Source organism: Schistocerca serialis, chromosome 8, assembly GCF_023864345.2.
Source record: "Schistocerca serialis cubense isolate TAMUIC-IGC-003099 chromosome 8, iqSchSeri2.2, whole genome shotgun sequence".
NCBI classification, from domain to species: domain Eukaryota; kingdom Metazoa; phylum Arthropoda; class Insecta; order Orthoptera; family Acrididae; genus Schistocerca; species Schistocerca serialis.
In genome coordinates, this window is record NC_064645.1 from 556,519,452 (window position 1) to 556,532,587 (window position 13,136).

The window sequence follows — 13,136 nt, forward strand, 5'->3', positions numbered from 1 at the left end:
TTTATAATCGTTACTTAAAGTGTTTGGGTATGTAAATGCATTTCAAATATTTTGTGAATATTTGTTTACCTCTCCAACCCCCCCCCCCTTCCCCCTATCTAGCTATCTAGCGCCTTTTCCACCTACAGCTTCTATCATTCCAATCCACCCTCCATCATGGCGCCGCCAAAAAAAAGTCTTTCAATTATTACATACATATAAGCTTTGATTTTATAGATACAAAACAAAATCAACAGAAAGTATTTAGCATTGCTACATCATATAGCTTCCCTCATATGTCACTTATTTAAAGAATAACATACTGATTTAACCATTGAATTTAAAGCTATTGTTAACACTCGAGCAGGTGACCCACTTTTCATAACACGAGTACGCGTGCGGTGTACTTTGTACACATGTAAAGAATAGCTGTCTTTATGTTACCAAGGTAAAGATGTATGAGCAAAATCACTGTTTAATCTTAGTTTAATTAAACAATGGTAAAATAAATTGAATATTATGAGCTAAAACCCTGTTTAACCAAACGATAATGAAATAAACTTTCGTTGTGTCACACTGTAGCCACAAGCAGGTGATACCTCACAGTAACAACCCATTTGAAGCATTAAACAGCGCTGTTGCAACAGAACCCAGTTAATCGCTTATCTGATTGCTAATTATCTCATAGACAACTGCCTTATTGTGGGATTGTGCTGCTAGCTCATAATCTGGGTCACTTTCTTGCATGCAATATAAATTTTTTTGTCACCTAGCTCACTGCTCGTTTTATATTACTGCTGCTCACTTGGACGTATGACAACACAATTTAGCTGAAGCAATAATGAGGGAATAGGTATGGGCTTGGAATTGTGAAACAACAATGGAATGGTGCAAAACAGTTTTATTTGTGGTTGATGCACTATACTTACATGTGAACTGTAGTAGTGGGCCTCCATGTCATATACTGTTAACACTTACGTACCAATGTACACAAAGATAATGTATTTATCACACAAAATAAATATTTCAGCCAACTTGTCCCCTAACATACACACACACGCTGACTGTGTTGTGCACTGTGTGATGTTTCTCAGGCGATCTTTGGAAGATTATTTCGACCATGTCCATTCCAGTTGTTGTCCAGAAGTAACAGTGTGGCACATATCTGTTCATTGCATAGCAGTTTCATGTAACAGCTCTGTCCGGAAACTAAAGTGAGTAATTTATTTCTGCATTTTAGAGATGTTCTCACTTTTCCCAATGACAGATCTGGTCTGTATGACCAGATACGCTTTTTTTTTGGCAAGGACTTTTGTTTCATACCAGTATGATATCTATTGAATAAGATAAAGAATTGCAGTATGTATACATCATTTCTCATGGCTGCCCTATTTTTTGCTTTTGTGATTTATACTTCTAACATTTTTTACAGTTTTTGTACTCGAAAATGACCTAAGCCTGAAATCTGGATTGTGTAACAATAAAATTTGTTAAAGTCAAATGGCGGCGCATCATTAAAAAAAATATACAGACACTGTAAAATACAGAGGCTACCATACTGTGTTTCATGCCAAAGCAAGGCAATATGATGAGCAAAACAATGTCTCTCTCTGTGTGGGAATCATATGATTTCCATGTGAGCAGAATAGGATGTAGACACTTGGACGTATGGAAGTATGGTTTGAGTCCCAGCCCCGCACAAATTTTCACGTGTCACTTGTAAATCATACATCCATTGTACAATTGTATTCACAAGTTGTGTATGCATTTCATAATTTAATAATGCTGTGAATAATCAGCAGTGTCTGCTCCTTTGGACATGTACACATTCATCGAACTATGAAGGCACTGTAAGATACATATACTACCCTACTGTATCTATATTATATCTGTCCTTCAAACACTGGAAAATACAAGATGGAATGTAACAATATTATCTCTTTCTTCCTGTAGTAAAGTTATGCACAGAGATATAAATAAGCAAGAACAAAATAGGGAAAACATTTTCTTTGGGAAAATACTAAAAGTACGTAAATGTGTTTCCAAAATATCTTCCTTTACTACCTTAATACAGTTCTCTATTTCAAAGCAAAATATTAATTTTTAAGAAGAAAAAAAAAAAAAGAGGGTGGCAGGTAACAAAAGCATCAAAACTTTCTCCGAGAGAAACAAATCTCTGCAATATTGTTGTAAAAGATATAGTTTCCCAAGAATTTGATGACTACTCCAAAATCTGAGCAAAAGATATACAGTATGATGAACAAGTAAGCAAATATTGTTTACAAAGATAATCTGAAAACAAAATGTTACCCATATGGAATGTTATCAAAAGAGAAACTTCTAGTGCACTGCTAAAAAAGAATATATAATTATGTTTATCATCAGATGGAGTCAATGTCAATGTGACAGACACTAAATTAGTTGTGAAAAATGCAGTACTTCATATCATTAACTGAAGAAATCATTCAAGTACATTTTAAAGAATCACACACATTGTCCTCCAGAAAATAAATGGCAACAAGTCATTGTATGTATGTGATGTGTGCAAAACAAACCAGAATGAAATTATGGTTTAAAATAAAAGATTTAAGTAATAAAATCTGAAGTGGTATTGATGAAAGAGCAGACTTCATATTAAAAGCACGAGTTCAGCACATAGCAATGCCACTGTCAAATATTTCCAACATTTCACTATAAACACATTTTTTCTGAAAGTTCTCAAAACAGAAAAAATTTCACCATTACTGAAGAAAGGTTCAACCTGATATAGTTCAAGAAAGGTTCAACTGGATACAGTGCTCAACTACAGACCTGTTCCACAGTTTCTTTTCCCCCCAAATGTGCTACAAAAACTTTTCCATGACAGACACTCATCGTTGAATAGTCTGGCTGCTGGAAATCTAAGTCTACCCGCTCAGCAATCTGAGTTTTTAAATCTTGATTTAAACTCCCTCAGCATGGTGTCCCTGCAGGAATTTTTCTTGACCTTTCAAAAGTCTTCAATATCTTGGATCATAAAACTCTGTTTGCAAAATTACAAAGACGGGATATGAAGAGACATAGTACACAGGAAGTTATGTTCACGTATGCGGAACTGCAGGTGGAAGGTATCACTCAAGTATGACTCAAATTATGATAAAATCAGAGACAGCATCTCCCCAGTAGAGTTACTGATAAAATGCAGAGTTCCTCAGGGTTCAATACTGAGCCCATTACTCTATTATTTATGTGGATGACCTTGCTGAACTTGTCCTTCCTTCCAGGAGTTCCAATCCTGCAAGGTATAAAGTAGAACTTCCATCAAGTCTGGAAGGTATCAAAGAGATACTGGCTGAAGTAGGGCTGTGACGGAAGGTCATGAGTCATGCTTGGATAACTCAGTCAGTACAGCACTTGACAGCAAAAGGCAATAATGTAATATTTGAGTCCCAGTCAGGCACAGTGTTTAACCTACCATGAAGCTTCTGTTTTTATATTGCCTGTGTAAGAAATTTCAGTTTCGTTTTTCTCTGGCTTGTTCAACATCTTAAAGAGTGCAATGGGCATTTACCTATGTAGTATACTACGAACCATTTAAAGAAGCCAGTCTTTATAAAAGTACCTATGCAAATGCATTTGCAATACAGGGCCTTGGAGAAGTCAGGTGCAATCCATGTGCCGAGACCATCCAATGATTGGCTATAATGATCCATTTTTGGTTGCATATTGGAACCAAATTACATTCACTGAGAAGTTTGAGAATTGTACTGTACCAAAAATACAAAAGTTATTCCATTACCTCATTGCAATCAGAATTATTTCAGATGACCAGGAGGTGTCCTGCATCGCTACAATGTGTCCATTGAGAATTTGCAGGTACGTAAATCACAGCTTCATTTATACAGTGATACTAATATTGAATGGTTCACTATAGAAAGAAATTTTTCGTGAAAGTACAACACAAGTCACTGTTTTAACATCACAAAACATTAAGACCAGTTCTCATTTTTAGTAATAAGTACTCTAATGTTATACAGTTTGTATTATCACAATGAACATTAATTTAAGGCTAAAAGAAAAATGGTAATAATACATGTTTTGAGGAGCATGGAGTAATGGAAAAGCCTAAGACAGTATTTAGTGTGAAGTTTCCTTATTTTTTCATTAATTACTTTTGATTCTGGAGGAATAATGTGGCAGTACTTTAATGATAGAAATCTTTTTTGTAATGACTATTTATTCAAAACATAAGAAATCTGATCCTCAGCAACTAGTCTTAACTACACGGAATTAAAAAAAAAAGTGAGACCAAGGATAAAGCTTTTGCTGCCACACCACCACTTATGTTGGTACCATATCACAGACTGAAACTAAGAAAAATAATGAAAATTACCACATGGATACAATTGTCATTTCAAAATAATACTTCAATTTATATGACATCCAATAATCTCAACAAATGATAAACAGATGGAAGATGTAGGTTTTCTGGTTTTATGACAAACAAATTAAGTGTTGCATCTGTTGGTGGTTAGATAAGCCACACCACCAAAATTAATTTTTTTTTTTTTGCTTAATAATGTATCTTTTTTAAGATGAGGATTGAGATGTAGATATTCATATTTAGTCCGTTCCCTTAAGGTAACAGCAATCAATTAAGGTATAACTAATAAAAGAATAAAGAAATGTAAACAACAATACAGAGTAAGGAAAAAAAAAAAAAAAAATCAGAAAAATTATGACAAGTACAGATGTTGATATATATTCCTTTCTGCCCTGCATCCTCACCCAGCAGCTACCTTGTCATTATAATATTAAAATATTGTGGATGACGTGTGTGTGTGTGTGTGTGTGTGTGTGTGTGTGTGTGTGTGTGTGTCATAGGAGATGATGGTAAAATACAATAAAAATCAAAAACTAAATATGCAAATAAACTGTAATTTAAATTCCCTTGATGAAAATATATATTCCACAGATCATATACAAAGAGTGTATGAGTTTTATTTATTTATTTAGGCTTTTAGCAACTACTCACTCATTTCCATCAAGTACGAGATCGTAAAAGCTCATAACTAAAATGCCTGTTTTTAATACACATTAGAATGGATGATAAATCACATCACAGCAGCATTAAGTTATGTGGAATGTCAACAGGTCTAACTACTTCAGCTGACATCACTAATCTTTGAAGTTTGTTTGCTTATACTGGTTTGTGAAGCATTACGCATCATTAGGCATTTTTGGTTATGATAGTTTGTTTTGCTTATCGTCATTTGGAGCAGAAACTCACGCAAGAAGCAACATTTCATGCTCAATATTAGTGTGCATGCAGGTATTTAGTAAGGAAATGATGGGAAACAGTGATTTGTTACACAAAACTACAATGCAGTTTCAAGGCAGTTCAATAAAGAGATCAAGCATTTTACCTCCGTGGTGGCAGCATTATTGATGGAGGGAGGAACCCTTGAAGCTTGTCCATCAGCTGTTGGCGTGACTTCATTCCCTTCCCATCCCATTCTGCCCTCTGCATCAGATCATCTCGGCCACTACACATCATATAGCTGAAAAGAAATAGTGTTATAAGCACTCTCCGACAAAAACACACATATTGTATTTTTACTTCCTTGTCTAATGTAGGAAACACAAATTCTGGCCTTTTTTCTTCAAATCAATAGCTATACTGCTCAATCGTAACTAAAACACTGTGAACAAATAATGCTGTAATATTCTGGCAATATAACTATTTCAACAATTTTTTAAAACTCCAAAAACTTCATGCCTTTCTAGAAGTAGAAAATGTCTATGTTTGTGAAAAGTTACATAAAAAGTATAATGAAGTAGCTTTACACTAAAATACTGACTGCTACAGACCAGTCTGCTCCTTCTGTAGCAAACAAAAGAAGCAGAAGCTACAATTCTTTTCTAAGTACCTGTTTAAAATAAAACTGCAACACTTGTAAAGTGAGAAAATCATAAAAAAAGTACTACAGCAATTGAATGACTTTCAGCAATTAGTATTAGTGTTTGCAGTTTTGATATTGTTATTTCCAACTTTAATGTTGTTTCATATATTAACTTTTGTGTTCAGGGCAAGCATGTATTTTGTTATAATTCTGCAGAAATCCTGTTACATGAAAAGCAAAAGATGAAGCAGCATACTTTATACACCTGGAAAGAAACAAGGTTATTGTTAGCACAGTAAACATACTTGACATGGTCAATCAACATATTCAGTCATGGTAGTTTGTGATTAGAACCAAGAAGGGGATACACAGAAGGAAGGGCCGCAAGGGAAATTAGCTATGAAATGTTAGCAGCAAATGATATTTAAAAATTGGAGAACTTAGAAGGGTCAAAGAAATACAAGAGAAGTACACACTGAAAATAGATGCAAAGATTGAACAAACACTGATGGTGAAATGGCAAAAAGAAATAGGGAGCAATTAATGCAAAAGTTTTCAAAGATGGAAAAAAAACAAAAGAAAAAAATCATTTAAATGGGAATAATAGGAAAATTATGGCTCTGTTCGTTAGGTACACATTTTACAGACACTATTATGTGGAACATGGCAGAAATGAAGTAGATTTGGAGGGGGGGGGGGGCGGTGGAGTAGTGATTAAAGAGACAGAAAAAAAATAGTAGTTAATTTATGACATGGCATGAGAGCCAATCTGCACATAAAGCTTTCAGCCACAGCCTTCATCAGCAAAAGATGCTAGAGTTGGCGGCCATGTGTGCATGAGGCGGGCTTGCTTATGTGTGTGATTGATGTGTTTTTCTCTTTCGCTAATGGAGGCTGTGGTTGAAAGCTTTATACAAGTGTCTCTTAACTGTGTTTGTCTGCAACTTAAAGCATCTTCTTTATGGTAAGTAGCATTCTATCTTTTCCTACATTATTAAATCCCATCTGCATTATGTTAAAATAAGTTATGGAATCTGTGGAGATGCCAGTGTAACCACAAACTGACACAGGAATCTAGATTATTACTTATCTGTAATGATGTCTGATATGCCCAATGGTATTGTATATTTTCTGTAGAGACATGATTTATGTGCCCACTTATTCTCACTGACAGCAGAAGTCAAGTTGAAATAAAAAGCGTAACTGTGGTTCCACATTAACATGGATATGACATTTCTTGCCTCACAATATTTCTTCCTTTGTTGAAGTATTCCATACTTGAGATAGAGTTCATAGTTTGATGCAGTGTGAGAAGTGTAGGTAGCAGTGGACTGTGAATCAGCATCTGAACATGGAATTACTGATGTCCACAAAAATGAAAGCATTTCTGTTAGTGGATTAGACCTACACAAAAGTAGAGAGATAGCTATAAGCTACACTGAGGAATTTTGAAAAAGATTCCAGTCGGAGCTGCCGATAGTTACAGTCATGTGTGCCTGAGGTGTGCTTGCTTGTGTGAATGTGTATATGTTTTCTTTGCTGAAGAAGGCTTTGGCCGTAAGCGATAATGCATAGCAATCTTTTTGTTATGCCTGTCTGCAACTCAATGGGTCATCTTTACAGTGAGCACCGACCTATCCTTTTCCTAATACAGTTGATATTCCAATCTGGAGTTTCCATTGTTTGAATTTGGAAAAATATTACATGAAAAATGAAATCAGGTGCTCTAGGAAGTTAAATTAACTTCACATTGTTTACAGGCAATAAAACGAAACTCAAAATATTGTGACCAGGCATAATGCCATAAATTCCTAGCTTCCAAGTAAGCCTTCTCTAAGCAATCCATGGAACAGATAGAATACGGGGTTCCTTTTGGTTCTACAAAATGTTTATCTTTAAAATTGGAAATTCGATGTTAATGAAAAACAGTATTATTCCGTTACTAAAATGTATTGAAAAACTTCATTCATACATTACTATTTCAACCCCCTATGGAAATTGAGGAGGTAGCAGGTAACATCACAAAACAGAACTGACAAGTGTTGGAAGATTGTTGTGAAGCACCTCCTAGGACATATAAATTACAAAGCCTATATTCAAAATTAAGAGAGGCATGGTGTCATAAGGTCTTGTGTAAGCACAGCTGACTGTAAAATTTAAAATCAGGTAAATCTGTGCACAAGCCTGTGCAAAATTTCTCTCTAATTAAAGACTTTTTTACTCCTTATCATCCTGCACATAATATTTTCTAACACAATCACAAAAATATTTTACTTATTCAATTGTAAATATAATATTCAATATGTAACATGTATAGAATGCCACACCTGCTGAGCTTGTGCACACGTGCTGTATTGTGGTTTAGTGGAGTGAGCTCATTGCGCAATACGTGCAATGCATCCAAGACACGGCCATCTTCGAGGAACTCCAAATACTTCTGCTCCAGCAGTAGGAATTTCATCTCCTGTACAATCAAAAGGGCATAGTTCACAGTAGAGAGTATCAATCATATTGGATAGTATGGGCTGTGAAATTTCCAAACTAATTCTGAGGAGAAAACAATGTATCAGACAGTAACAAATAGTATCAAACCATCGTACATTTATGTTCAACTCTGATGAAGCATACATTGTGACATGTTCTCTCTTCACAGTTAAATCAATAATGGACTTATTTTACATAAAAATATGCAAGAACCATATTTTTATGTTTTGACACAAAATCAAATTTGCATTCTTTACATTTAATGACAAGCCTTTAACACTAATGAAAATGGCAACAATGTATTATAGGCTACACATCATACTAATGTATTGTATCACCTGAATATTTGTCATCTCTGGCATAAACAAGGATATATCTCAGCTGGGTTGTTCAAAGTATGATCATGTAGGGTATCAAGTGAAATTGGTGTCTGAATTGAGGATTTTTTGGTAGGAACAATGCAACATGTTATCCTGTATGGAGAGTCAGCATCAGATGTAGACCCTTGCTCCTCATGTTGTATATTAATGACTTTGTGGACAATATTAATAGTAGCCTCAAGCTTTTGCAAATGATACAATCATCTATAATGAAGTACTGTCTGAAAGAAGCTGTATAAATAATTAGTCACATATCAATAAGATTTCAAACTGGTACAAAGTTTGGCAACATGTTTTAAATTTTCGGAAATGTAAAATTTTACACTTCATAAAATGCAAAAACATAGTGTCCCATGATGATAATATCAATGAGTCGCAGTTGGAATCGTCCAACTTGTACAAAAACCTGGGTGTAACACTTTATAGGGCATGATCGCACTGGCTTAGTCATGGGTAAAGCAGGTACTAGACTTTGGTTTACTGGTGGAATACTGGGAAAATGCAATCAGTTTACAAAAGAGACTGCTTACAAATCACTCGTGGACCAATTCTAGAATATTGTTCAAGTGTGTGGCACCCATACCAAATAGGTCTAACAGGGGATATTGAACAAATTCTCGCAAGTTTGTTTTACCTATGGGAGAGTATCACAGAGATGCTGAAGAAACTAAACTGGCAGGCTCTTTTCTCTCCTGAGAAAACCTACTTCAAAAGTTCAAGAACCGGCTTTAAATGATGAGTCTAGGAATCTACTATAAACCTCTATGTAGTGCTTACAGAGGGATCATGAGGACAAGATTAGATTAACTAAAGAATGCACAGATTCATTTAAACAATCATTCTTCCCACAGTCCACTGTGAATGGAACAGGAAGAAACTCTAGTAACTGGTACAATGGGATGTACCCTCTGCCATGCACTCTACAGGGATTTGCCAAGTATAGATGTAGATGCAGATGTAGGTATCACATCAAACTGATGCTTAGATGACATACATGGATACGTCATTCCAAACTGCTCCAACTCTTTGCCAGAGTTCATCAACTGTAACGGCTGACAAGTGATGTGATGCCAGTCTCTTGGCAATCCATGATTACCTGTTTTCAGTGGGTGAGATATCTGGAAAACGTAATGGCCGGGCCAACAATGAGACACACACTGTATCAAGACGGGTCAAGAGACCACAGCTAACATGTAACCTTTCATCATCTTGTTTAAAGAAAATGTCCTGGAGACCACGAAGACAGAGCACAGCCACCAGCCTTAACATGACAGAAATGTAACATCTACTGTCCAAATAACTGGCGATGTGAATCAGAGGTGGTCATGACAATAATACAATTATATAAAAAAATAAAAAATGAAAAAGCTATTATAAGGTTGATGGAGTTTCAAAGAAAAATCTGAAAGTTGTCCCTATTAGTCCACAACAACCAGTCTTTCCTTCTCATCCTGTCCGCTAAGACTTCCACGACCTGGGGTTCTGGTTTGACTTCTCTGAACTGTACACTTTTCCTAAAGCTCTCCAGTTCTTTTCCTTCACCTCTTTTCTTTCCCCTTCAACTCTTCTGCGGAAGAAGGTGCCACTAGCTCTGACGGCTTGCATGAGTTATAACCTTTTTGTGGTGTGAGTTTTCTCCTGCCCTCACTTGGTGTGTAGGTTTTTTATCTATGCAGTTACATTATATTGTCAACAGTTGAATACTTTGCTATACCACCATGGGTAGTGGGAGTGACAACTGAATGAGATTTACCAATTCAGTCAGTTGCTGGAAAACTATAAACTCATTCAATTATAGTTTTACATACTAGTTGAATTTTTCTTTCATTCTTTAGAGTGAGACACGTCTACGGGACCAACCAAATGAAAACAACTGATTTAGGCAGTTGCAGTTTTACATATCATTGGATCATCATTCATTCAGTTTTTCTGAGTGAAAGCAGCCTATGGGGCAACTGAATGAAAACAGTGCACACAGTCCATGTTAACTGAATTATTCATTTTTTTTTTCTTTTCAGGTAAAACCAGTCTATAGTTTTCTTGTCAGTTGAACCATGTATTCCTTCTTTCAACTGAAACCACTCTTTAGTACTTTGGTTGACTGAGTTATCCATTCACTGCTCTGAGTGCACCAGTCTTTAGTATTTTCATTAGTTTAAATAAAGGACTGAGATAAAACTGGGATATACACACCCCTAGAGCATAGCTCTACTCTTGGGGTACACAAAGACATCTCAGGGGATATGCAGAGGTTAAAATATGTGTTATACTTATTCATTTAACTATATATAAAATAGATTAATTCATCTTTTCATCATTTAAAACTGATTAATATACTGTATATAAAAAACACTTACCAAACGGGAAAGCACTGATAGATAGACACAATAAAACACACACACACACACACACACACACACACACACACACACACAAAATTTCAAGCTTACGCAACCCAAGGTTGCTTCATCAGGAAAGAGGTAAGGAGAGGGAAAGACGAAAGAATGTGAATTTTAAGGGAGAGGGTAAGGAGTCATTCCAATCCCGGGAGCGGAAAGACTTACCTCAGGGGGAAAAAAAGGACGGGTATATATAGACACACACACACACACACACACACACACACACACACACACACACACACATCCATCCGCACATATACCACCATGTATATGTGCAGATTGATATGTATGTGTGTGTGTGTGTGTGTGTGTGTGTGTGTGTGTGTGTGTATATCTGTCCTTTCCCCCCCCCCCCCCCCCCCCCCCCCCCCCCCCCCCCCCCCCCCCCACCCCCCCCCCCCCCCCACCCACCCCCCCCCCCCCCCCCCCCCTGAGGTAAGTCTTTCGCTCCTGGGATTGGAATGACTCCTTACCCTCTCCCTTAAAACCCACATCCTTTCGTCTTTCCCTCTCCTTCCCTCTTTCCTGATGAAATAACCTTGGGTTGTGAAAGCTTGAAATTTGTGTGTGTGTGTGTGTGTGTGTGTGTGTTTGTGTGTCTATTTACCAGCACTTTCCCGTTTAGTAAGTCACAGCATCCTTGTTTTTTATATATATTTTCCCCACGTGGAATGTTTCTTTCTATTATATTCATATGATTAATATACTGTTGTGGATTAAGTTGTTCCAGATGCAATTAACACGTAACTTGTTAAGCTGGTGTGTTATTAGGAGTACAAAGTTGAGTATGAAAGTTCCCTTAGGTATATGTGAAGATGAAAGGAACATTGTTAAATTTTAGCAATTGCTTGTAATCTGTTTTACTGAAACATGTCTATTAATTAAAAATCATTTGCATCCAGCCTCACATTCATTCAGCAATTTATTTGTATGAAAGGTAAATAATATTACGGGAAAGTTACATTACTGGCTGTATACATAAAAATCATACCCGCACACACAAACATGTTTATATTTTATGTCCTTTGAAAAACAGCATGTATAGCATTTCATGGCCAAGAAGAAGTACTGCTGACATTCACGCACTCGTACTTCAATTTCATAGTTAAGCCTATCTCTAGTCATCGATGTGAACCACTTTGAGTGACACCTGGAGTCTCCATGGCACATTCTGTTCTGAGGTGGAACCATTTGATTGTTTTGGTACTGTTAGATCATTATTTTTGACAGCACTTTATTATTGCCTGTCATCACTGTTATTATTGTTCCAATATTTGTTTTTTTATTAAGTACCAATAAATAGCTTTAAGTTCCTATGTCTAAACAGGCATTAGTGTAACAGTGAACTTCGTGTCTGCATCAAAGTCCTGAAATGCTCAGAGGCATAGAAATGGAAGAAAGCATATGACTGTATAAAAAGTTACTATCCAGATAAATTCTACATGATACACAGTATCTGTATGAATGATTCATATTCTGAAATTGTGTTAATTAAAGAAATTACAAAAAAAATTGACACATGATGACACAAATTTCTCATTAAAAGATCCTGACGAGTGAAAGTATGTGCTTAAAAAGCAAGTGATTATCTCACTAAACAATTAAAGAAATCGTATTTCATATGCCTTCTGTTTACATCACCTCAGCATTAACCAAATAGAAGTATTGGTGATGTGAGCAAACCAGTGGGCACACAGAGAAAGCTTCAATAAATTTAAATAAAAAAGTAATTGTTCATTCATTTAAACACAAATTTATAATGAAGTATAAGTTATTAACATTTTGAAATCAACCAAAAATCTGTATATACTGCCAGAAGTACAAATAAATTGTAATTAAGTAGTAAAACACACAAATTTGGAAAATACTAATTTTTTTAGAAAAATATAATTTTTATTCCTCTCTCGTTGAAATAATAGTGTTATTTGTCACTCTAAAAAACTTAACAACCCTAGACATGGTACATGTATAATTGACAAGGCTGGAAAAGTACGCAAATGAAAACAAAA

The 13,136-nt window shown here is 35.8% G+C and overlaps 1 protein-coding gene across 1 annotated transcript in view; it reads right to left on the minus strand.

Moving 5' to 3' along the window:
* LOC126416767 (WD repeat-containing protein 26) overlaps positions 1-13,136 on the minus strand; it is a 140,102-nt gene that overhangs the window by 105,048 nt on the left and 21,918 nt on the right. Inside the window, exons 4-5 of the mRNA XM_050084612.1 lie at positions 8,189-8,325; positions 5,385-5,519 (exon numbers count right to left, since the gene is read on the minus strand). Coding sequence (XP_049940569.1) covers positions 5,385-5,519; positions 8,189-8,325 — 272 coding nt within the window. The remainder of the gene's footprint in view (positions 1-5,384; positions 5,520-8,188; positions 8,326-13,136) is intronic.